The 26,467-nt window shown below is 36.3% G+C and overlaps 1 protein-coding gene across 1 annotated transcript in view; it reads right to left on the reverse strand.

Annotated features, from left to right (window-relative positions):
- The window catches only part of LOC121297749 (metabotropic glutamate receptor 7), a 171,666-nt gene that overhangs the window by 27,158 nt on the left and 118,041 nt on the right, over positions 1-26,467 (reverse strand). Inside the window, exon 7 of the mRNA XM_041224222.1 lies at positions 17,117-18,052. Within this exon, the coding sequence (XP_041080156.1) occupies positions 17,117-18,052 (936 nt within the window). The remainder of the gene's footprint in view (positions 1-17,116; positions 18,053-26,467) is intronic.

Consider the following 26,467-nt stretch of genomic DNA (forward strand, 5'->3'; position numbering starts at 1 on the left):
TTCATTATATCATGAATTTCATGGAAATCGTGTAATTGACTGCCTGCCGTGAAAAATGTGTATTTTATTTTCCTCACAGTATTTTACATTACTGTACTCTTCACCTCCACTGTTCATTTCAGCACTTCAGTAGCTATACATGGTTCAGCTCATGTATTTGGTTACTACGGCAACGGGGTCAAACAAATACCGACATGATTGGTAAATTCTAATAGCCTAAAGAATGAGTCAATTTGATCCATTAGGATTATTTTGGTCTGCTATATAAAAAACAAGGACGTTATATTATGCAATGATGTTCCATCAACCCTGAATAATCATGCTCAATTTTAATATTACTAGACTGAATATACATTTAGATATATTGCTATTTGGAAGCATGATTACTTCTAATTTAATTATAATTTTATACTAGAGAAAATTTCAATTACAATAAGACATGCCAAGCTCACTATACATCAGCACAAATCCTGGAATTAGGATCACCTCAAATGAAATACAATAGCATCTGAACTTTAGTGAATATCTTTTAAAAAATGAATATGATATAAAGGATTTTACTTTCCACTACCATTATAGTAATTTCCTTTGGATACACAAATTGAATGTTTTCTCAAATGCAAAAAGCTTAACTCCTGGCCTACAAATATAGTGACTAATGTTTGTTTGATACTGGGTTTATCACATTATAAACCAGTGGTGCCAGGGTTTGTAGTCATGAGAGGCTTATTTTCTGAAAGGGGGTTGATCCCTCAATCAACATCATCTACTGTCTATATACTTTAACTCCACTTTTCTCCACTCTCTTGGCGCTTTGGTCAATCAGCCTCCTCCAAGTCTTGTTCAACAGGGGAAGGTGGCTTATCTCCCAATCCAATGGTGATGAAAGTCCAAGTCCTACCACTGTTAATAACTTTGCAAAATTATTCTAACTCTAGCACTGACAGCCGTGTCCTGCCTGTCCCAATTACAGTGCAACTTCCTCAGCAGAACGAGGCTGAGGCCAATAAAGTCATTGTCTTGTAATGTATCATGCATATGCATTACCAAATAAAGCACTGACATCTATCATGTGGTCTTTATTCTGAGCTACTCATGCTTCCCAGTCCACAGAAACCGCCAGAGAAAAAAAGTCTACATTTAAAACTGTGATCATGAATCAAGCATGATAAAAAAAGAAATCCAGTAAAGTCCTAATACATTTCCCCTTGTTAATATTTTTTAAAAAATTTTTCATATAAAACCAATTTCAGTCTCTTGTAATGATTTGTATTGCCTTGTAATAGAAGTTCTATTTCCCTGTTACAGCGAGTTTGTTGTGATTCTAACCTTGTGAACATCTTCACAGCTTTCTTAGCTGACAGTGTGGATGGTGATGTGGATCAAATCTCAGTTTAGATCAAGTTTTATCAGCTTCTTTGGCTAATGAGGGATTGACATTTTCAAATATTCTGTAATTTCTTTACTAAAAGGACAAATAGAAAATCGACATCTCTATGTCTATACAACCCTATGCTTTAATTTCTCCTGAAATGAAAATGTATGGCTCAGTTGAAAAGATAGTATTTTGAAAAATGGAAGCATTTTTGGTAGGAAGCCAATCTCTGTTGTTTTAATAAGGCCCTGCAGTGTTTACAAGAAACACATTATTTTACCTTTGCTGTATCCCGTGTTATTCATATCGCAGCCATTTTTTCCAACATATGTCTGATTGTTTTTATATATTCTGTATTCACACATTATAGATAAATAAACTAGGGAATTACTTTTACTCTGGAATGTTCTCCAGGAGAAAAATAGTTTTTCTTAAACATCTCAATGTATCCAGTTCACACTCCTTCCTGCAACATGACTGGTGCTCTGATTGAAAAGCATATTGTGAGAACAGAAAACCAGCACTGTTGCAGGAGGGCGTGTGTTCTGGATACACTGCGAACCTTAGAAGATATTTTTGTCTTCTGGTGACCATACCCAAGGAAATGTTTAGAAATGTATAACCCAGTTGCTTTTATGACCCATGACGTGTCTTTAAAAATTTAAAAAAGAGGAGTCTGCAATATGTTTAAATATAACGCTGCGGTAAAGACAACACAGGGCACAGCAAAGGTAATGATATGCATTTCTTGCAAACTTTGCAGAGTGTTCTGTAACACTTAGATGTGATACATGGTTAAATATGGTTGGACAATCTTATTGCATAGCAGCAATTCTTTGATTACAAAACATTTGGTAAGGTTTTTACTTCTTGAAATTGGGATTGGAAACACAATTTTTTTTTTACCATCGCACCTCCTGACACAACTGGCATACTCTGTGAAATCAATTGAACAGCCACTATTACAATATAATGGGAAACTATGCTACTACTATCCTCTAATCACATACTGTTCCTATAAAAAGCCCTCTTGTCTATACCTCCTTGTCGTTTCTTTGTTTGGTCCTCCTCCTCCCCTACCTCCACCTTGTAGAAAGGAGTAGTAGACTGGTATCTCATTAACTATGTAGTAAATGACATAACAAACACATTAATAGATTTAAATAGAAATAAGTGAGTGTAGATGGCATGGCATTACAAGCCTACAAGTACTTCACCTGCTTGTTTTCAAACATTTTTCCTTGACATACCAAAACACTGGTAAGTTGGGGGGGCGGGTTGTAGTCCAAGCCTAGTGCTAATCAGGGTCTGTGCAACCAGTTGTATATGTGCTTATAAGTCCAAGTTCAACACACTTCTAGTTCCAAACAGAAATATGTTTGTATATTACATCACTTAAACAGTGTTTCCATGAAAGTTAGAGCTGGAAAAAATGCAAAAAGACATTTTCGACTATAATAAACCTTTCTCCTACCAAAAAAAAAAAAAAAAAAAACATCCTTTCTGAACATTTAAGGGTGCCTAAAATATTTTTGTAATGCAAATTGTATCCCACAGACTGCCAATGAAATTATTATGAATATGATAATTGCAGCAATTCCTGCGAAGGATGACATATGCAAATAGCCTCCAACACCAAAGGAATAACAATATCCACGATGGATTAAGAACCATGGCACTCATTTGAATGCCTACATTTGGGAACAAGGCTCTGTGCTGTACAATTAAATTATTAAAGTGACTGCAGTTAACAAAATGTTTCCATAAATCTTACATGTTCTGCACTTTATTCAGCTACATAGGTCTCTAATGTGCAGTTTTGAAAGAACTTTAAGGTACAGTAAGATTCAAAACTGATTTTGTTTTAAAAAAAATTTAAAAGCACCTCGTTAACACTGGCTCCATCATTAAGTATGAGGTAAGATCCATTGATTATTTGGAGTTGGAGGAGTATGCCAGTGTTAGAATGTTTAATAATAATAATAATAATAATAATAATAATAATAATATAATAATAATAATAATAATAATGAATTTGTTACAGCATCTATGTGACCCCGCAGTGACATAGATGATGAAAACAAAACAGAGAATAACTGAAGTGCTTATTGAGCTACTAAAGTCGAAATTGAGTTTGAGTCATAGCTCGCTGGATTGGAATGGACTGGATGAGTCAGGAGTGAGTTGTATATAATAAAAAAAATAAAAATAAAATAAGGTGACTGTAGTTTTAGTTCCTTACTAGAATCCTCCAGATCTTCAAAACCTTCAATAAGAATTCTAAGGTAAAACTATAAGAAACTCAATTCAAGTAGACAAACTTTTTGGATCCTGCCTTCTTCAGTATACTAATTAAGAACTGTGTAAAAACAGCATCCATTATTATGAATACATTAGTACTGTATTTTTATAAGCTTTTCATATGGTTATAGTATGAATCTACCATACTTGCTGTGCCATATCTGCCTGGGCTTTACAATGATTACCAATGCTTTACCTATGCGTTCACAATGTTTTATTACTACATCATCCTAACATATAAAAATACCAATATATTAGCAGTTAGCACCCTGAAGTACCCACCTTTACTTACAATGTGCTCCCATATATAATCAAATCATGTGACACAACAAAGGAACCCATAACGCTTGTTATTTTTCCTGTGTGTTCAGAGACAGTGGTGATGACGCAACACTGGTATGCTGCGGGCAGTGACAATGCTAGACTACAGCCTGCTGAACCATCTCCAGCCACACTGCTAAGGGCAAAGCTGTGCTGCATTAACGATGCAGTTTTATCCTCCCTGCATTTCATATTCTTTCCACCTCAGTTCATCAAAGCTACCATGTTATTAATATTCAAGAGTGAATCTGATTTACCCTGTACTGTGCTTCTTCCCAGCTCCTCAGCAGATTAACCCTCAAGTTCCCATTGTATCTATACACAGCCATTGTATCAAGTTGACCTGTTTCCATTTCCATTTATTGTCACACGACTTGACAGATGTGTAATTAGATTCAGAATGGGGTTAAAGTGCTAATTAAAGGCACTTTCAGCCTTCACGCTCAATCAGAACTTTTTTTAGGTAAAACTAAAGCAAACTATGTTAGAGTCCATTGAATTAAATGTTTAAATGCTTAAACACATTGTCAAATATTGGTAACCAATCAAAAAAGCCATCAAGATATGCCCCCAGTTGGGATAATGTTACTTTTCTATGAAGCACTGCAACATTAACCTCTTAAACCCCCAGCCTCCCACAGGCAATTTCTGCCTGGAGGGCTATGACCTTAAATAAATCACATTATCTTCCAAAGTATAGACAGCACAGGCATGGTTCGGGCTTGAATTCAAGGTAACCCCCTGGCCATTAGAACTAAAACCTCAGATTTAATAAGTCTTACTCAGTACCACACTGGAAGGAGATATCCAGAAAAAAAAAAAAAACAAGAAACGCATTTCATTTGTTTATATTCTATCGTCATTTTTTTTACCTTATAGCACATGAAAAGAGCCAGATTTTTTTTCCCAATGCTTTCCCAATATGTCTACTACACTGGATAATTTGAAACTGATTGAATAAAGGGATCAAATTCTACATGAGTTTTTACAAAGCTAGGCCCAGGTCCCCAAACCTCTCCAAACCTCTACAAAAATGAATATTGTGTAAATCTTTATGGCCAGTCATATACTAGTTTCTGAGCAAGTTCTAAAAGGGAGGTTATCTTCTGGCACCTCACATGCTATAGATTGCCACATGAATTAGATTTTGTAATCCTCTTTTTTACTTATTTGTCAAATATTTCATTCAAAAGGTGGCCTTTTTGGAGAGCTTTGGGGTGCCCGAAATGTATCCATGATGAGTATGCATGACAAATACTCTTAGTTCATATGCCACAACTGTCAGGCACATTGCTCTCACATAACTGTGTGTTTGTGCAGGAGAATGTTGCTACTGAGATTTTTTTGTAGTTCTGGATTTTCAGTACCTGACTGTATTTGTTACTCACTTGCTTGAAAGTATGTAAATGTCAAGAAGCAAAATAATGAGATTTTTTTTTCAAAATTAAAGTGGTTACACTCATTCAAGCACTGACAGGTGAACATATGTTGATTATTGGATAAAGGCCTCTGCTAAATGTGGACAATAATAATAATATAATAATAATAATAATAATAATAATAATAATAATAATAATAATAATAATAATAATAATAATAATGAGATTGCATACACCTTTGCTGCTCTAAATCAGGCTGCCACTGAAAACACCTCAGTTCCTTTGATCTTTACTTTGATTGACACGTGGCAAACACAGGAACTGAGTGAGTAATTGTTGGAGCAGGCAGACAGCTTATCTTGAAAGGCTAAGAAACTTACACTGTCTCTAGGTGAGTAGCATCACTCCTTGTTATCATGGAAATTTAAAAAAAAAGTTTGCTAAACACTCCGATTGCAATAATCTAAATCAATGAACATCAATGAGAAAATAATAAAGACGGCTGGGAAGCAACAATTACTTCTTGCAACTTGTATTACATTGTAAAGATCAGGGACCGTATACGGCAGCACAGCACAGATGAGACATGGTGTTGCTCTTTACTATGCAATAAAAATGGTTAAAATAATGTTATTTCTATGTGTCCCTTGAGAGGTAAATGGTTGCATTTTCTAATAACATTTACAGTAAAAATGCATATTGAAAATTACGCATAATAATAATAATAATAATAATAATAATAATAATAATAATAATAATAATAATAATAATAATAATAATAATAATAAATGTAATGTGGATCCACTACACTTACAAATCCTGAAGAGGCTCCAATCCATCTTCAAATGCTGCTTCACAGACACTGAATCAGCGATCTCCAACCCAGAAAGTTTATTTTCGCCATCACTTTCATTATTATCCATCTCCTCCAAAACTTCAAAAAGACTGAATCTACTTCTTTTGGGATGCTTTGGAACACTGCTCGCCCTTTCGTTAGATTTTATACATTTTACAAATTGAAAAATGATCAGAAAACGGTAAAAAAACATTGATCCTATGTGCGTAACACTGCGCTCTCATTTGCAAATATGCGTCTTGTTTACGTACACACATCGATTACTCTTCAATGGATTAGGCCAGAGCAACGAAATGCACAGCTAGTCGATCAGAGTTGTTTTTGAACCGTGAGGTACTAGATACATTGCGAAGGGAATATCTCAGCGGTGAATTGGCGAATTCGAAAAATTATTTCGATGTTTAACGGTCATGTTTTTTTTTGCTGTTTTGCTTTTGTAATAATATTACAGATGATTTTTTAAATATAATGTGTAATTACAGTACCAATGTTCCGCCCGCGAAACAGGGGGGGGGGGCGTAAGAGGTGTTAATATGGATGAGACTACATGTGCACAGCATTAAGGGTTATGTGGAAGACTTGAATACATAATGAAAAAGTAGCCTTATATTGTTCACATGGTATTGTATAAACGCTACAGCTGACTTCTATATCTGACATGAATATCTTGACAATGGATTTGTTTAACACATGGAAAACCTTTTTCATTTTTAAACACCTAGTTTTGGTTAAGTTGCCTGCCGTTTGAACAAACAACAGAATTAAGTAACTCATCAGCAATATTCTTGTGCAGACTGTTTAAGCTGTTTAAAAATGGAACATCTCAAAATTCTATTTTCAGCACAGTAGTAGGTTAACAGCAATATAGCTTTATTATGTGAATGGATGCAGCACAATGCTTATTAATACTGGCATTTATGTAACCTTAAAGTGATTGTAGTTAGCAATTCCATCTTACCTGTTTTACATAAGAAACAACAAAACATGCTGAGAGATGAAGAGACCATTAAGCCCATCTCAGCTTGTCCGGTTATTTTAAGATTGCTTGTCCAGGTGTACACTTCCATTAGCAGCATAGGTCTAAAATGTACACTTTTTTAAGACTGTAAAAGCAAACATATATTTGCATTTTAAAACATGATATCTGGTACCACATTAGGTTAAAAGAAGTTCTCAGTTTCTAAGCCTTATTCTCAGAAAATGGGTCACACCTGCACTTGCCAGGTCATTTCACTTCACAGTGTTTTGTAAGTCAACATGACTGTAAGTCAGAGTTCTGTTACTGGTTGAAAGCATGTCAGTCAATAGGGGAAGCAGCTGGTTGGTTAAAGACAGAAAAGAAGCTTGGTTATTTCACCTTAATGATGTAACACTAACTGAAAGCATGGCTTGCAAACAGATATATTTAACCAAGAGTAGTACCAGACATAATTGTTTTAAATAAAAATACATGTTTTCTATAACCTGCGCTCCTTACAAAAATGCAAAATTGAGACCTCTGTAACACATGCAAGTGGTAACAGGTACCTTGTATGGAATTATTTTGCTACAATCACTTTAAAAAAATGTAATAGTTCCACCCCAAACTGAAAGAATAGCCATTGCACCTTCAGTTTAAGAGCAAACGTTTAAGCGACAACCTCATGAACTGGAATCTACATCAATTTTAAAGGAACGCCTGTCAATACTATTGTGGGTCAGCTACCCAATGCTTTTCTCACTCTAGGAAAGCATTACAAGCCCCTTGGAACAGTGGCCACAATTGCATAGAAATAATGTTTGTACGTGGAATACTGTGTCCAGTTCTGGTCACCACATTACCACACGTACATTGTGGTAGCCCAGTGTCGAGCAGACTAATCCTAGAGCAATGAAGATGGGTTCAGGGAAGTGATCTTTTTATTAGGTGAATTATGAATTAGGTGGGGCATGATTGAAGCCTTTAAAGGAGCTGAGAAAGCTAACCCTAGCCAGTTTAATTGCAGCACAAAAACCAGGACCAAGTGCAGACAGACTTTTGGAAGAGGGTTACAGAGAGTGGTGAGGGTATGGATAGGTTACCTAGTCATGTTATTGATGCATCCTTTAAGACCTTACTTGACATTTGAACAGCTTGTAAAATCAACTTGAAATCCCTTTGCCAAACTAGAGAGTTTATTACACACCGAAAACATGAACACTTCCTTTTGTTCAGTAAGATAACTCAGTATGGTTGGTCCATTGTTTGTTTAACTGCTGCTTTCATTACGGTTGTAAAGATGAAACCTTTTGTTTAGGGATGAAAAACACAACCTAGGTTCTACAGGAAGTACAATTATAACTAGTACACTGGGTGTTAAAGTGTTTGTTGAAGGCTCAAATTAATCTACAAATTAAGACATTGGCTCAGCTTTTTGTATATGTAGCCTCACTTAAAAAAAATAATAGGTCTGTCCTGTAAATGAGTTCTGATCAATGTATGTTCTTACCTGTTATTATTACTATAGGATGACTATCCTAAATGCATGAAAGTGTATAGAAAACTTTTTTTTTTTTTTTAGCTACAAACAGTTGAAAATTCTGTATATTGACTGCCAAGTCTTCAGCAAGGTAACCTTGGAATTGTGAAGTGCCCATATAACAACAAATATATCTATCTGTTATTTGAAAAGTAAAATACAAAGCATGGACTCTGGATATGTGACATTAACTCAGAATGATGCATACTCTCTCAATCTGACAAGACATATTTATAAAAATAAGTATCTACTAAATTTGTATCCTCTTTAAGTGCACATTATGAAAGCTAACCATTGCCTTTCACTTTATCATACCTGTCAGTTTGGGCTAGCTAACAACAATCTTGGAAACTCTAAGGCATTAGCCAATAAACTAAGTGCATGCCTCCCTGTCTCAAATGAACCGGCATGTTATTGATTTTGTGACAGTAATAATATTTTACATGTGCATTCCATCTGATGCTAATGCCTCCTGTTATCCCCTTGGCACGTTTTCTTGTAATTAACTAAATGGCTTGAGTCATCCAATTCTTGTTACCACTAATGTGTCATGATTAGAATAAACTGTAGTCATGACGACTGCTGCTTAAAAGAAATGCTGAAATTGAGTTCCTTTGTATCGGCTGCTTCACAACTCTGATTCCTTGGACTAGAATTATTTTAAGATATATTCTACTTTCTTTTTTTACTTGACAGAAACAGAGGCTATGTCATGCAATATTGATGGAACATATACATCCAGTTACTGGCCTTTCAGTGTTCTGTGTAGATCTTGTCACTATCGCTCAGATACAAAAAATGAATACTGATTGGAATTCTTCACATGGTGTAACAGTGAGAGAAAATGACCTTAGCAGACTGTCACGCAGGTACCGGTGTTCTAGAGAAAGAATAAAACCCTTTGCAAAGCCACATTTACTGTCATCATGGTTTATATCTTTTTAACTAGATTAAATATACTGACAAGTGATGTAAATATTGTATCCATAATTAAGCGGGTGTTGTTTGTAATATGCAAACACCACAACTGTACAAGGTGCTTTACAAGAGGAATATGTGAAAAACAAACTGTGAAAGAAGGGTGAGGAGGGTACATGGAGTTAATGACTAACATGTTTAATCAAATATGAGTATGGAGATCCTGAAGGACGTTTGAGATGTTGCTGCAGATCTCCACAGACAAAAAAGGATGAGAACGCCACCCCTAATTTATGCTAAACCTGGATAGGTCTATCTGCTGCACTGCATGCAGGGGGTGGGTTTGGCTGAGCTGAGAATTGTGGTGAGTGAACCCAGGAAGTGAATGGTGTCTGAAGGCCTTCATATCATCAAGGCTCCTCTTTAATGAGAAAGCATGGTCTGAGAGTTCTGTCAAGAGAGAACTGCAGTGTGGAGGACTGGGTTTTAGCTACTGGGCAAGTAGTGTGCTATAGAAATGTGAAACATCCATGCAGAATGAAGAGAGCTGCCGTGGTGTTTTTAAGCAAGGAGCAGCTGGTAAACACAGTGTTAGAGAAAGACATTCTTGTGAAAGATACTTTATTGCACCCATGCAGTGAAGGTCACCATTTCAAATGTCACTCCTTTTAATTAAAAATGAGCAGCTAGATCATGAACTGCCACAATATGGAAAGTTAAGCCTTTTAGAAGGCAGCTTTTTAGTATGAGATGTTTAAAATATAGAAGTTTAGAATAAATGGCCTGGCTTGATAGATTGACCGGTCTGTAGCCCTCGCAGCTCGAAGGCAGGGCAAGAGGTGAATTGAGTAACGTGAATTATGTGAAATTAAAGCAAGGAGACAGGTTGTGTCCTATTAAAATGTTGCCATTACAATATATCAGAAGTGAAAGGTACAGGGTTTAGATTTAAGGAATGTATTTGAATCAGTTTCAGGTTTGCAATGTCATGTCTTCTGTACACTATTTATACATACAAAGAACAGCATGTGTAACAATTCTTATAATTACTATGGGAGGGTGGTGTAACATGAATTGACACATCCTATTGAATTACCATTGGCATATGTAATTAACGTGGAGTATATACTGTATCTGAGTAATACCAAATGAATTGCCCATCTTTAGTTAACACCCCCCTTTTTAAATACATATATAATTTTTCAACTGCAACAACAAAAGTAAATACTCCTTTCTTCTAATTAATAATTTCCTGTGATGTAGGTAACACCGTGGGCTTAACACTAGACTGGAGTAAGGCTAACTTACAGCCCAGGAAAGGTAATAATCGTTTCTTGGGTTTGGCAATTTTCCATATATCAATTTAAAGAAAACAAAACAAAAATGCTAATTAATGCCATTTTTATATTGGACCATGCTAGGCAAAACTGGACGATATTTTAAAATAGAAATGACAGTCAGCAATTTACAAATCACATGCACTGAGTATCAAAAAAAAATAAAATAAAATAACCCCAAAACAGTTGGAAATGTTATTAACTGTAGTTATATACGTAAGCAATAAGACCTGATAGCATATATAAGACCTGACACAGAGGGCATTACTGGGCATTATGGACTGTTATGGGGCATTATGGAGGCTGAGACTGTCGAGGGTGTTATTACAACCAAATTGTCCATAATCCCTGTATTGGAGGGTCTTATTGCTTTTATACTTACAACATAATTCATTATCATTTTAATTTCTTGTTTTTCACTGTTTTTCATTTTTATGTATTCTTCCACATTAGCCCTTTAAAATGAACAATTACATTTTAAAACTGGTGGAATAATATTGTTTGATTTGTGTTTGTGATGTGGATACAAACATTCTAAAGTAACATTGAAGTGTGTGTGTGTGTGTGTGTGTGTGTGTGTGTGTGTGTGTGTGTGTGTGTGTGTGTGTGTGTGTGTGTGTGTGTGTGTGTTTTAAGGTGGTTAAAATCTTATTCAGTGTTAAAAAAAAATGTGTAACTAATAGTCAGAAAAACAACAAATGGCATCAAATCTTCTCTGTTGTAAAATATGTTCACAGATAAGGTAAAAACTACAGTGCAGTCATGCTTTTACTAAAAGCTATACAATTTTCTCATATTGAATATATGTCAGACTCACTCATCTTTCCTAAGTAGTTTACATCGGTTTGCCTCTGAGTGATACAATGTATTGAAACTCAGATGTGTGTTGGCATTGTCATAAATAATGCATTTTTTATGATTGTATCTAAAATAGCTTTAAAGCTCAATGCTTTATAAGAGGAACATCGTAGTATCCTGATGCTCATTTCAAAGAGCATCCCTCAGTCACTGCAAAAGGGCTGCTGTCGATTAAACGAAATTACCAGACCTGATCACCAGCCTCTGCCATGTGAGATTAAAGAGCAAGCAGCTTGTTTCATCTTCGCATTATATCACCTACAGTCCTCTTAACATGGCATGTTGTTTGTAGCCATTCTGAGATGCTCTTATTTCAAACAGTGTGCTGCTGCTGTTGTTTCTTTTTATAAAGCTGTGTTAAGGAGCTTTCACCTGGGTGGAGTGCTCTAGTTGCCTGCCATAATATACATAATGTAGGCTAGATCCGATCGGTATAGCAGGAAGAGGCAGCAGCAGCTACTGACCTGCCACTTTGGATCAATTTTCCTTTTGTTTTGCTGACAACATACAACCGTGTTATAAATGGTGCCATGCTTACTAATATAAATACTTTTAAAACCGTTTAGTCCTTTTTTTAAAGGAAAAACACACCTAATGACTTATCAAAACTAGTATCAAAGATCTAGTAAGTAAGTAAGTAGAAAGTTTTAGTTTGTTTCTCAGTTTTCATTACTGTTGTATTTCTTTAAAAAAAAATAGGAGTTAATTGAAGACTGGAGTAAACACTCCACATTCCTTCTTCACTCAGAAATAAACTTTTAGAGTCATCCATTAGAATCAACTAATTTAGCTTCTAAAGTAAAATAAAATCTGTGGAATAATCTTAAGTTAACATATTAAATTACATACCGTTTTGTAGTTTTCCATATATATAACGAATAACTGACTAATTTAAACATGTCACATTTTTTTTTAAATTTAACATGAAATGCAGTACAAATATTATGGCTTCTGGTAGACTTTCACTATATATATATATATATATATATAGATATATATATATATATATACAAATTATAAATCTGAACCGGTATACTACAGTTGATTTTAAATTTAATATATACACCAGAGTTAGGATTTTAAGATCACTGATTTTTTATTTAAATTATATATGTGTCTCAATCCTAAAATTCTAGTTGATAAAAAAAAACTAACTGTAGGTAAGCGGTAGGTGAGAATAAAGGCAAATATGTAACTAAACTGGGGAAAGATTAGATATGTTTTTTCTAGATGTATTGTTTGGTGTGTATTTTTTTGTATTTCACTTATTTCTTCTTCTTCTTCTTCTTCTTCTTCTTCTTCTTCTTCTTCTTCTTCTTCTTAAGTCATTTAGCAGATGCTTTTATCCAAAGTGACTTACAGAGACTAGGGGGTGAACTATGCATTAACAACTACTGCTGTAGAGTCACTTCAAATAGGACCTCAGTTTTCCTTCTCAATCGAAGGATGGAGCACAAGGAGGTTAAGTGACTTGCTCAAGGTCACACACACGTTTACAATGTTCTATTATGCTCCCATACCAATTCCCCACAACATCTTAGGAGAACTGAAGGACGGTGGACGTCATCCCATTGCAGCATCAAGCCAGTTCCCTCATTACACCCATGAGCTCAATAATAGATGTAATCAGCTTCCAGCCTCTGGAGGACAAAGGCTAGTTCGAGACTAGGAGAAACAATCCTGCGTACCTTTACCAGATGAGCCCCTCGGGGACCCTTCAGCAAGCTTTTCACTTCAGTGCTGTTCAACTAGTTCAAGGAGCAAATGATACTGAAGCTAGGCATGCAAGTCTATGCAGCTGCTGTCCAGTGTGCTGAACTATCTAAGAAAATGACCTCACATGACACTGTCCAGGGTGCTGAACTAGCCAAGAAAATAATCTTGCATGACTGTTCATTAAAAGCACTCTATATTATGAATTTACTGATTTAATGTATAATTAATACAAAGCACAGTAGTGTGCAAATGTATTATAACACCACAATACATTTTACTTACATGAAAATGTATGGGTATAAAAATCAGTGATATAGAAACAATAGCCACTCATGTGAAAATGTTAGACCACCTTGTGCTTTAAAAAAGCATCTGAAACAACTTCTAAAAATATCATGCATTTTAACATTTGTGGATATGCATTCCTTTTCTGTCACTATTTTAAATTAATTACATGTGCGGCCAATTAAAGTCACCACATAAATTAGACAATCACTAGTTTGCCTATTTTGACAATTTCCCATGGTTTTCAGTTCCAGTGGTTTCATTTCATATGCATAACAAATCAAAACAGATCTAATAAAGTGTTCTAATAAATTTGCACAATACAGTAAATTAACTTTATGTCTACCAAAACAACTAATAAAGAAAATGCATTCCCTATCTGTTATGAGCATTAGCAATATGATCGTGGTCCCCATTTGTCTTTTGGGATATGTATAAGAACGTTGTATGTCGAATAAATGCTCTCTGGTACCTAAGTGTAGATCACAAGCCTGCCTGCATTTAGACCACTGGAGTAAAACTGACCTACAGCACTGGAGCAGCAGTTTAATCCATTAACCTATAGCGTTATAATAAAAATATATATTTAGCACATGAAGGGGGGGGGGGGGGGGACCAGGGGGGGTGGGGGGGGATAATTTTTGGCATTATTAACTCATGGATAAATGCCTAATAAGAGATAAGGAAAGGGATTTTCCAATCAGCCTGACCACCAATGCAATTTGCAGTTGCAAATAATAAAGGCTCCCTCAGCTTGAATGGTAGTTACAGTGGTGTGCTGTGGCAGCTGCTTTATAAATTCATGTTCATACTAGGGTCTAAGCACAATGAGGAGATGCAGCTGGTCTGCGGATTGGAATAACGCACAGTAGGTGTCATTTTTTTCTGAGTGATAGGGTTAGCTTTTGCACTTTAGTGGGCAAATATCCGATGTTAACCGCATGTACTGCTAAAGATAAAGTGAGAATTGGCAGGGCATATTACTGGGGTTAGCAGGGGGGAGAGCAGGCCTGCTACAACCCATTCTCTCTCAGCATGGGGTTTTAGTGCATTAAGCTGAGAGATCCTCAAGGGGGGATTAAAGAATATAAAGACACACACTGCTGGTCACACTATCAGTGGGCTCATATATTTTGCTTTGCATTCTAAAACATCTATGAATATTTTGTTGAGACACACATTTAGAATTACTGGAAAATATAATATATTTGACAGGAGCCTATATGACTGGAGGTGGGCTGTATTTTTTTCTAATAATACAATGTATCATGTTTTTATTACTCATCCAATAATAACATTAAAAGTTTGACAGTGTCTATATTATTATTCCTACACAAAATCTTTTTATATAAAAAAGCCTACAGCATTAACGCCTTTCCAAGAAACATCACTGCATTACATATTGGTATCAGTAAAATACATTCCCTGCCCCAGCTGTATATAAGTCACGAGCAACATCCATTGTAAATATCACTGTAAGTGTGATATTTGTACAGACAGTCGAAAATGCATCTCTTTGTATCCCTAGTCTTATACTCTCAAACACTTGTGCTAAAGAATCTCAAGCAGGTTTCATCCCAGTTAGATCAGCAGTTTGGTACTGTAGATACACTGGTGATAAAATTAATGTGTCACCAGCCATTCAAACAGAATGACTGGAGGTGGGACATGTAATCACCCTTTTGCCCCACTCCTTTCTTACTAAATATCTTGGTATCTCTGAATAGCTAAAGGTCTTTAACAATAGGCAAATTATTAAAATGATCAAGCTATCTTAGGGATATTTGGGAAACCACTGTACTTACTGAGCATAATAAATATTAAATATTTAATATTTTGCATATAAGAGATGTTTAGGGATAATACAATAATTAGTGTTTCAAGGCTTATAAAAGGGTTACAACAGTAAATCTGCACTGTGTATTTACAGCTTCCAAATGTTTGTACTATGAATTTAGTTTACCATGGTTTGCCATGTTTCAAATTTTTTAACATACCTCTCTGGACTTTACAATGCATTACTGTGTTTTTACCACACTTTGCTGTGCTAATCCTACGGTAAACTTTTATAAGGGCATAACCACCAGTGTATACGTACTGCAAATAAAGATGCACCTTCGTTCATAAGATGTCTATACTAGGTAATGCAATGGAGTACTTCCAATAAAAAGAGGAGATGGCATTTCATGTACTTAATTGGGAGAAGAAGACTCATTGCATGAACACATTATTAATAAAATGCATTCATCAGGAAGATAATGCTTAGTTTGCTAGTCCCGTAGCATTTTGCTGAGGAAGTTTGGTCTTATGTAAGCTGCTGTATTGTGTTGTGGAGGAAGGAATGGAGTTTTGAATTACTCAATATGTTAACAGTTAATTACATAACCCACACATACACACAAATAAGGTTTATGGTCAAAAAGGGTTTAAATAAATGATAATCAGTACTCAAAAAACAAGTAAAAGTAATTTTAAATGCAAGCAAACTTAAAACTTCCTTACCTAGTGTGGTACCATTTTCATTTTCTTTCAAAACTACACATTTTAAGCCAATGAAGCAGTAGGATTGGGTGAGCTGGTGGGACAGGTACAATGTATAATAGTATTTTGTTAACTATAACTATCTTTGAAAGGGAACCTTTATTAATGTAGACCCAGGTTAAAACAAAAACCTGAATTGTTGATATAGACCAAGGGCCGAAAACCACTGCACAACAACATACTGTACTGTACACCCAGGGACTTGAATTCATCGAGTCAGGCCTTGCACCTTTCACTTCCCTGGAATACAACTGCTTTTAACTAAAAATAAAGGGAAGAAAGGGAAAGTAATGGGAGTACATACATATTTTTATAATGATGCATTCCTTTAAAAAGTTATATGAATTTGAACCTGAACCTTGTATTTCATTACATTGTAGTTTCATTACTGTTTAGACATGTTTTTGTTGTCGTTACATAGCCTTTCAGTAGTGAATTTACAAATAACTGCTTTCTGTGTTTAGACAAGACTGGTCATAAAATGCTTTCAGCACAACTTGATACTAAAAATACAGATTTTAACAGCTGTATCCAATTGCAAATCAACTATAAACTGGGCAGAAAGAAGTACTTTTATATTTAAAGGAAATGCTCATTTTGCTGGTGTATGGTATTCTAGAGATATGTTCTTACCAGAATCGATATGAAGACAGACACTATAGTACAGAACAGATTATAGTAGTTATGAGGGACATTGGCACTATACAAAAAGAAATTATAGAGTCACCTACCTTTTCTGCTGATTGAGCTGTGCCAAAAAATATTGGAATGAAGGCAAGCCAAACTATACAGGTAGTGTACATTGTGAATCCGATAGGTTTGGCCTCATTGAAGTTTTCAGGAACTCCACGAGTCTTGATTGCGTAAACTGTACAAGTTACCATTAGGAGAATGCTATAACCCAGAGAGCAAATAATTTGTAGATCCGTTATGTCACATTTGAGAATGCCTCTTGCTTGGTTAGGGTTCATCGTTTTCTGTTCGTCATAGTCAGTAATGATGTTGGGCGGGTCGACCACGAACCATATTAAGACTCCAAGAAGCTGTACTGAAATGAGACTGGAAGTGATGGCCAGCTGTGAGGCGGGGCTGATGAGCCTGGGCGCTGTGACAGACTGCTTTCCCTGCTCGAAGATGCGGAAGATTCTGTTGGTCTTGGTCAGCAAAGCTGCGTAGCTGATGCACATACCCAGTCCCAAAAAGATACGTCTGAAAGAACATACGGCTATATTCGGCTCGGCGATCATTAAGAATGTAATGATGTAACAAAGAAATATCCCAGTTAGAAGGACATAGCTAAGCTCCCTCCCACAGGCACGCACCATCGGGGTATCATTGTACCGAATGAAGGTAGCCATGACAAAGATGGTGGCAATAATCCCAAGCATGGCCAAAAAGACAGGGATGACAGCCCAAGGGGAATGCCACTCCAGTTTTATGATAGGTATGGGTTGGCATCCAGTGCGGTTCTCATTGGGATGCATGTTGTAGTCGCAGAGCTTGCATGATGTCTCGTCAGCCTGATACTGGTACCCTACACATTTCTCACAGTGCCAGCAGCAGGGCATGCCTTTCACCTTCTTCTTTCTCTCACCAGCCTTGCACGGGAGGTTGCACACTGAGCTAGGGATCTCTCGTATTCCTTCAGCCCACTGGATGTCTTCCACCTGCAGATACACACAACAACATTAGTACGTCTCTTATACAGGAATACATGTGATATAATCAGTTCACTTTGACTCATCTGTCAAAAATTGATTTATAAATGGCTAAAATGTACATTTTAGAAGCCCACGCAAACCCATTTTCACATCTGAAGTACCAGCAGCTCGGTGGTTAGATAGTCTTGCAGTGCTAAAGGTTCTGGGTTCACAACCCTGTCTTGTGTCCCTTGTAAATGAGAAGACAAATGCTTGAGAAGCAGGATGCTGGCCTTGTGTCTGAATAACTTAGAAAGCTGGGACTAATGCACAAGCAGATGCAGGGTGGCCCAGGATACACTTTCCCAAGACCTTTGGAACGTCTATGCTAATTTTCAGCAGCAGTGTCAAAGTTGTGTGAAGCAGTTTTAATTTACTGAGTTGCTAAGTGCTGATGGATACCATCTGAAGAAAGAATTGGTTAGGAAAAAAGAGCTACTTTTGTATTACTAGGATGCATTTACAACCTACTTTTATAAGGTCTTGCACTGTCCAATAGCTACCACAGTTTCCATAGTTACCTGCATAAAAACAACAGGGTCTGTTTGTTAATGAAAAGTTAGCCACTGTGTGCATTATCCAAAAAAAGAAAGAATGGGTTTATGTGCATTACATTCTATTTGAGAAATAATGGAGAAAAGAAAACCTTTTTAAGGTTTTCTGGATTGGTATTTGTGTTTAATTTTCCAGAAGAAATGACATTCATTGCGTGATACTTTTATGGGGGTTTGTAACCCAGTTTTATTGCTCATATATCTGTGTGATAATGTGATATGTTACAGGTAAACCAGCTTTGGCAGAGGAGTAGAGATAAACTGTCTCAGCCAAGGTTCAGACGGAGTACATGAATGAGGGTTTCCGAAGGCCCTTTAATATGTCAACTCTTTCAATCTTTTTTCTTTTTATCATTGGGGTTTGTTTAAAAATCTTATCTTATGGGAAAGCTAAGAAAATTACAAGCTCTTTCATGTTTCAAAATGTATATATATCTTTAAAGAAATAGGAATTTATTTAGTAAACATTCTGAAATAATGCCCCATGGTTTATGGCACCCTTCTGAACGCAATGCCCCCTCCTAATGTTATCACTAAAGGCCATCTATTTTTCTGTTGCTGCATTTTCAATAATAATTCTTCTTTGCTGTAAAATGACTGTATCGAATGTCAGGCTCCTTCTCTCACATCCATGCTGTCTAGTGTTATGGCTCCCTCTTTCACCTCTTGTGAAATTGCAGTACTCACATTCGACACTTCTATCTAATCACAATTGATTCAATCTAATTTTCCTTATTACCGAACCGCATTTAAACATTGATGGGATGAATCTGTAAAATAAATAAATAAATAAATAAATAAAAACCTCTGAAGGATAGAAGCCATCCTGGCACAATAAATACTGCAGATAAAGTCCTTGAGAAGATCTAAGTGCCCATTCATTCTAGATTACACCAGGTACATTTTATTTCTGGCAATGAAACACCAAGTCTGCATGCTAAACAGGTCTTTAAAACAGATCACTGCTATTTTTAGATGCTGTTTCTTGCATAAGAAAAGCTAAAATCTCAAGGGTTCATTATAAAGTGTGGCTGCGCAGTTAACTGACTTTGAAAACACATTTCACTAGGCTTAGTTCTGAGTGCAACTACCACTACAAACGCAATAGTTTATCTATTGTACTAACAAAATAATTCAATTGTTAACTATAGTCTCAAATGTGTTTTAAAAATGAGAAACCCTGTATTTTCATTTTAAATTATATTGGTGTTACTAATAAATTATATAGTTTTACTTAAATACAGTTTTCAGTTCCCATGCCTTGGGAACTTCATAGGTAGTTTTCAGCATTTTACAAGACAAAGCTTAATGCGACCAGACTATAATTATAATATATAGATATATATATATATATATTATATATATATATATATATATATATATATATATATATATATATATATATATTAGCTCAAAGAGCCAGCTGCCCTATATACAGTACTGTGCAAAAGTTTTAGGCAGGTGTGAAAAAATGCTGTAAAGTAAGAATGCTTTCAAAAATAGACATGTTAATAGATTAAATTTATCAATTTACTAAATGCAAAGTGAGTAAACAGAAGAAAATTCTAAATCAAATCCATATTTGGTGTGACCACCCTTTGCCTTCAAAACAGCATCAATTTGTCTGGGTACACTTGCAAAAAGTCAGGGATTTTGTAGGCATATAGTCAAGTGTATGATTAAACAATTATACCAAACAGGTGCTAATGATCATCAATTCAATATGTAGGTTGAAACACAATCATTAACTGAAACAGAAACAGGTGTGTAGAAGGAATAAAACTGTGTGAGGAACAGCCAAACTCAGCTAACAAGGTGAGGTTGCTGAAGACAGTTTACTGTCAAAAGTCATACACCATGGCAAGACTGAACACAGCAACAAGACACAAGGTAGTTATACTGCATCAGCAAGGTCTCTCCCAGGCAGAAATTTCAAGGCAAACAGGGGTTTCCAGATGTGCTGTACAAGCTCTTTTGAAGGAGCACAAAGAAACGGGCAACGTTGAGGACCGTAGACGCAGTGGTCAGCCAAGGAAACTTACTGCAGCAGATGAAAGACACATCATGCTTACTTCCATTCGCAATCAAAGATGTCCAGCAATGCCATCAGCTCAGAACTGGCAGAAAGCAGTGGGACCCTGTACACTCATCTACTGTCCAGAGAAATCTGGTCAAAAGTGGCCTTCATGGAAGACTTGCGGCCAAAAAGCCATACCTCCGACGTGGAAACAAGGCCAAGCGACTCAACTATGCACGAAAACACAGGAACTGGGGTGCAGACAAATGGCAGCAGGTGCTCTGGACTGATGAGTCAAAATTTGAAATATTTGACCGTAGCAGAAGGCAGTTTGTTCGCCAAAGGGCTGGAGAGCGGTACACGAATAAGTGTCTGCATGGAACAATGAAGCATGGTGGAGGTTCCTTGCAAGTTTGGGGCTGTATTTCTGCAAATGGAGTTGGGGATTTGGTCAGAATTAATGGTCTCCTCAATGCTGAGAAGTACAGGCAGATACTTATCCATCATGCAATACCATCAGGGAGGCATCTGACTGGGCCCAAATTTATTCTACAGCATGACAACGACCCCAAACTTACAGCAAAAGTCATTAAGAACTATCTTCAGCGTAAAGAAGAACAAGGAGTCCTGGAAGTGATAGTATGGCCGCAACAGAGCCCTGATCATCGAGTCTGTCAGGGATTACATGAAGAGAGAGAAGCAACTGAGGCTGCCTAAATCCACAGAAGAACTGTGGTTAGTTCTCCAAGATGTTTGGGCCAACCTACCTGCCGAGTTCCTTCAAAAACTGTGTACCTAGAAGAATTGATGCTGTTTTGAAGGCAAAGGGTGGTCACACCAAATATTGATTTGATGTAGATTTTTCTTCTGTTCACTCACTTTGCATTTTGTTAATTGATAAATATAATCTATTAACATGTCTATTTTTGAAAGCATTCTTACTTTACAGCATTTTTTCACACCTGCCTAAAACTTTTGCACAGTACTGTGTATATATATATATATATATATATATATATATATATATATATATATATATATATATATATATATATATATATCTCAGTCAAAAGAGTGAAGCAGCTGATTGGTTAATGACAGGCCATTGAATGAGGTAGGGACAAGGAACACTGTCAGAAAGCAGGGTTTGTAAACAGTTTTATTTAAAAGGATCCAATGTTTTAAAATGTAATACTATGGAAATAAATGTACAAAGTGCAGTTTTGAAATAGAAATCGATATTAATAAGTGCACAACAGGTAAGGCATCCAGCATTATATAACACTTAAAATTTGGAAAACATTAGAATACCAGTTTATTATCCGGTGAAAAACCTCAGCAGGACTATTAATTCTATCAATGGCTACCATTTAGCATAGAGCTATCACAGAAAAACAGAACATAAGTGTAGTAAATCTGTCATTTTTAAAGTGTGTGACAGAGAGGACTCGCTGGTTCTTACGTGAATGTGTGCCTCTATGGAAGCAGATGGGACACGCAAACAGGAGACGCATTGCTAGGCAACCAATTGAGCAGAAAGGCTTGCACGGGGGACCTGATTGGCTAGGGGGTGCAAAAAGCCTGAAAGCTTGCTTTGTGTACACTGAGGAGAGCGTCCACTCCAAAGGACGCTCGTGAAGAGGGTGGAGTCACCAGGAGGATGTTGGGACTTCACTGGGTCAGTTTATTGAATTTAATCCCAAAGAAGTATATTGAGGTTTTGTAGTTCCTGTGGCAGGAGGTCTCTTCAAACCTAGCGCTCACCTTGTGTGGCAAACTTGTATTTTTATTATTATTTTATTGAGTCATTTAGCAGACACTTTTTTATCCAAAGCAACTTACAGAGACTAGGGGGTGAACTATACATCAACATCTAGTGCTGCAGAGTCACTCAGTTTTATGTCTCATCCAAAGGACGGAGCAGAAGGAGGTTAAATGACTTGCTCAGGGTCACACAGAGTGAGTCAGTGGCTGAGCTGGGATTGAACTGGGAACCTCCTGGTAACAAGCCCCTTTCTCTAACCACTGGACCACCAACTCTCCCTTTTCACCTTTCTTTTCTTTATTAAATGTGACTCTAGGGCTACCATTGCTGGTAGTGGCACCACTTATGTTGTACTAAATCTGCGCACCTGTGCGATGTGTCAACACCCACTGCTCTGTGTCTGATTCAGTATTATTCAGTGATGACCCACATATGCAACATTGCCCTGTTACAGTGAGTCAGCACAAAAGCTATACGGGGTTTAGGGGGTTATAGCATCAACGTATAGCCTCCATATTCAGATATAAAGATACCATTTGATTGGTTTCCATACAGCTTAGAAACTCAAAATTCTCTTTCCAATGTCGTGAGAATGTGATGTAACACCCATCACCCATGTCACATACATCGCTCAAGTTAAAGGAAATGGGCGAACAAAGCATGGTACGACTTAAATGGGTAGACAGATCGTCTTCTCACGTTAAAAGTAAGTTTGCTGTCTTGTGTTTACTTTTCTTACTACATGGCTGAAGAAGGGATTTTGCCCAAAACGTCCCTGAAAAATGGGCTATCAGGTAAAATTAAGGGCGTCTGACACACTGGGTTAATTAAAATGTTCATGTTAATGAAATCTTTAGTTTCCTCAAAGTATAAAAAGTGTGGAAAACTAACACTACTTGCATTGAAATTCTCACCTTATAATGAGTAGCTTAATAAATTGTCAAAAGTCTCCTTTAGTGGTGGCTCCCAGAAATAGCTGTTGATGAAGGTTTAATTAATCATCTCGGCTTTTAGGATTCCAAGACCCACATACCATAATTAAAAACAGTGAGGGAGCTGCAAATAACTTTCGGTTTCCGTGGAAACAAGACAAGTTTCCTCTTGCTGGCCTTGTGTTTTTTATCCTAAAAAATGGAAATCGAGTCACCATGAAAACAAACAAAATCACAGAAGACTACCACTGCAAACCTTGAGAAAATGCATTCTGATATTATATCCAACAAGTTAGAACAACCAATAAACAGTTCCACAGCACTGACTTATTCCACACATGGTGATGTCTTCACCAGTGGGATTATCATTGATGAAAAGGCAGACTACTTGAAATGTAGTGATGTTAATTTGAATGCTTCGTAAATGTTCCACAAAGCAGTCTGCCTAACGCCTTTTTATTTCCCCAATGTATAGTCTGTTGCATTTCTTGCAGATAATGTACTATACTATTCTTTTGGAATGTCTGAAATTATTTGTAATTTCTACTGTTGTTTTGTTGGGCTCCGATTTCCTTTACAATTTTAGTCCTTTACAGCAAATGGCAGTTACGTATCTGCCTGAATGCCTGAAACTTTAAGTTTAATGATTCCTACAGTTCTGCAATGTGTCAAAGTACTGAACTGTATTCTTTGATGATGTTCAAAGTTTTGTATATGGTACTTTTAATTACAGTTATGCTATAAATTATTAAAAGTACAGTCAATTATGCAAACTAGTTTCTGTCTCAATTATATATATTATATATATATCCTTAATTATATAAGAATAATATATATATATATATATATATATATATATATATAATATATATATATATATATATATATATATATATATATATATCTTTTTGTTTTCCTGTAACTCACTGAAGAGGCCCATCTATTATTTTTTATAATATATGGATACCCTTGTGATGCTAATATTAAAGAAAACGAGATTCAGCGGTACAGTTCTTTTTTTTTTTAAATGTAGTGTTTCAGTGCTGTACACACGTTCTGTGCTGTTATATATTTCTCCAGTTTCTCTGGAGATACGACTGTATCAGCCTTACGTATTTTTTTTTTTAATGTATTCTCATTTTGTTGATCATTAGTGAATAATTCTGTACTGTGGGTGTTGTCCAGTGATTAAAAACAAGACATTCTGTGTTTGAATTGAAAGTGATGGTCTCGAGGAGTCGAATAGGTCAAAGTTCAAGTATATTTTCCTCTACAGGAATTATCACTTTTTGACGTCATGACTGTGGTATTATGCCGTTTTTTTTATTAGAATAGCTCAGGATGCAAATATAGCCTTCATCCATTTGTGTGTGTGTGTGTGTATATATATATATATATATATATATATATATATATATATATATATATATATATATATATATATAACTGCATAATTTCAAAGTGAAAAATAAAATATACTAATTGTTCTAAATTAATTACAAATATAAAGCAGAAAATAATTGATTGCATAAGTATTCATTCATTGCTATGAAACACTTAAATAAGCTCTGGTGCAACCAGTTGTCTTTAGAAGTCATATAATTAGTTGAATGGAGTCCACCTGTGTGCAATTAAGGTGTTTCACATGATTTCAGGTTAAATACACCTGTCTCTGGGAGGTCCCACAGTTGGTTAGTACATTTACTAACAAAAACTACATCATGAAGACGAAGGAACTTTCAAAGCAAATCCGGAATAAGGTTCTTCAAAAGCACCAATCAGGGGTAGGATATAAGAACATTTCCAAGGCATTGAATATCCCCCGTAGCACAGTAAAGTCCATTATTAAGAAATGGAGAGAATATGGCACAATATATGGTGAATCTGTCTAGAACAGGCAGTACTCAAAACTGAGTATCCGGGCGAGAAGGGCACTAGTCAGGGAGGCCACCAAGAGGCCTATGGCAACTCTAAAGGAGTTATAGTCTTCCACGTCTGATCTGGGCAACACTGTGCATACAGCAACAGTAGCCCGGGTGCTTCACAAAACTGGCCTTTATGGAAGAGTGGCAAAAATAAAGCCATTGTTGAAAAAAACTCACATCAAATCTCGGCTAGAGTTTGCCAGAAGGCATGTGGACCAAGTGGAAGAAGATTCTATGGTCTGATGAGACCAAAATAGAGCATTTTGGCCTCAACGCTAAGCGCTATGTTTGGCGCAAGCCTAACACCGCACATCTTCCTGAGAACACTATCCCCATCGTGAAGCATGGTGGTGGCAGCATTATGCTAAGGGGATGCTTCTCTGTGTCAGGGCCCAGAAAGCGTGTGAAGATAGAGGGCAAAATGGATGCAGCGAAGTACAGAGAAATCCTGGAGGAAAACCTGCTGAAGCCTGTTAGAGACCTGGGACTTGGGAGAATATTAATCTTCTGACAGGACAATGACTCCAAACATACAACCAAAGCTACACTGGAGTGGCTTACTAACAAATTGTCAATGTCCTGGAGTGGCCCAGTCAAAGCTTGGACCTCAATCCAATTCAGAATATGTGGAAAGAGTTAAAAATTGCTATTCACCAAAGGTCCCCATTCAACTTGACGGAGCTTGAGCAATTTTACAAAGAAGAATGGGCAAAAATTATAGTGTCCAGATGTGCAAAGCTGGTAGAGACTTATGCTGCCAAAGGTGCCATGTGTGTGTCCATTATGAGCTCATATTTCATTGTATGTTTTTTGAAATTTCCTGCTCCAGTAAAAAAAGACTGAGACTGGCATGTAGCATTTCTAATATTATTCTATAAGCTAACCACACTACCTAAATAATCTGCATTTAAGCCACATGATTGCCATACACAATCACAATCTAAAACTGTGCTGGACGATGGAATAAGAAATATGAGCTCAAATTGTAGTCTAATGATATAGACACACATGCGTGGCATTCTGATTGTTAATTAATATGTAACTAAGCCTCAGCAAATGGTTAATTATATATCAATTCAATATTTATTTATGACACTTAAAAAGAACACCCCATATGCCCAACAGAGCAAATTGCATGTTCTATCATCCACATTCCAGTCCTGAATACCATTTTAGAGGAGAGCGTTCC

Source organism: Polyodon spathula, chromosome 23 (assembly GCF_017654505.1).
Source record: "Polyodon spathula isolate WHYD16114869_AA chromosome 23, ASM1765450v1, whole genome shotgun sequence".
Taxonomy (NCBI): Eukaryota; Metazoa; Chordata; class Actinopteri; order Acipenseriformes; family Polyodontidae; genus Polyodon; species Polyodon spathula.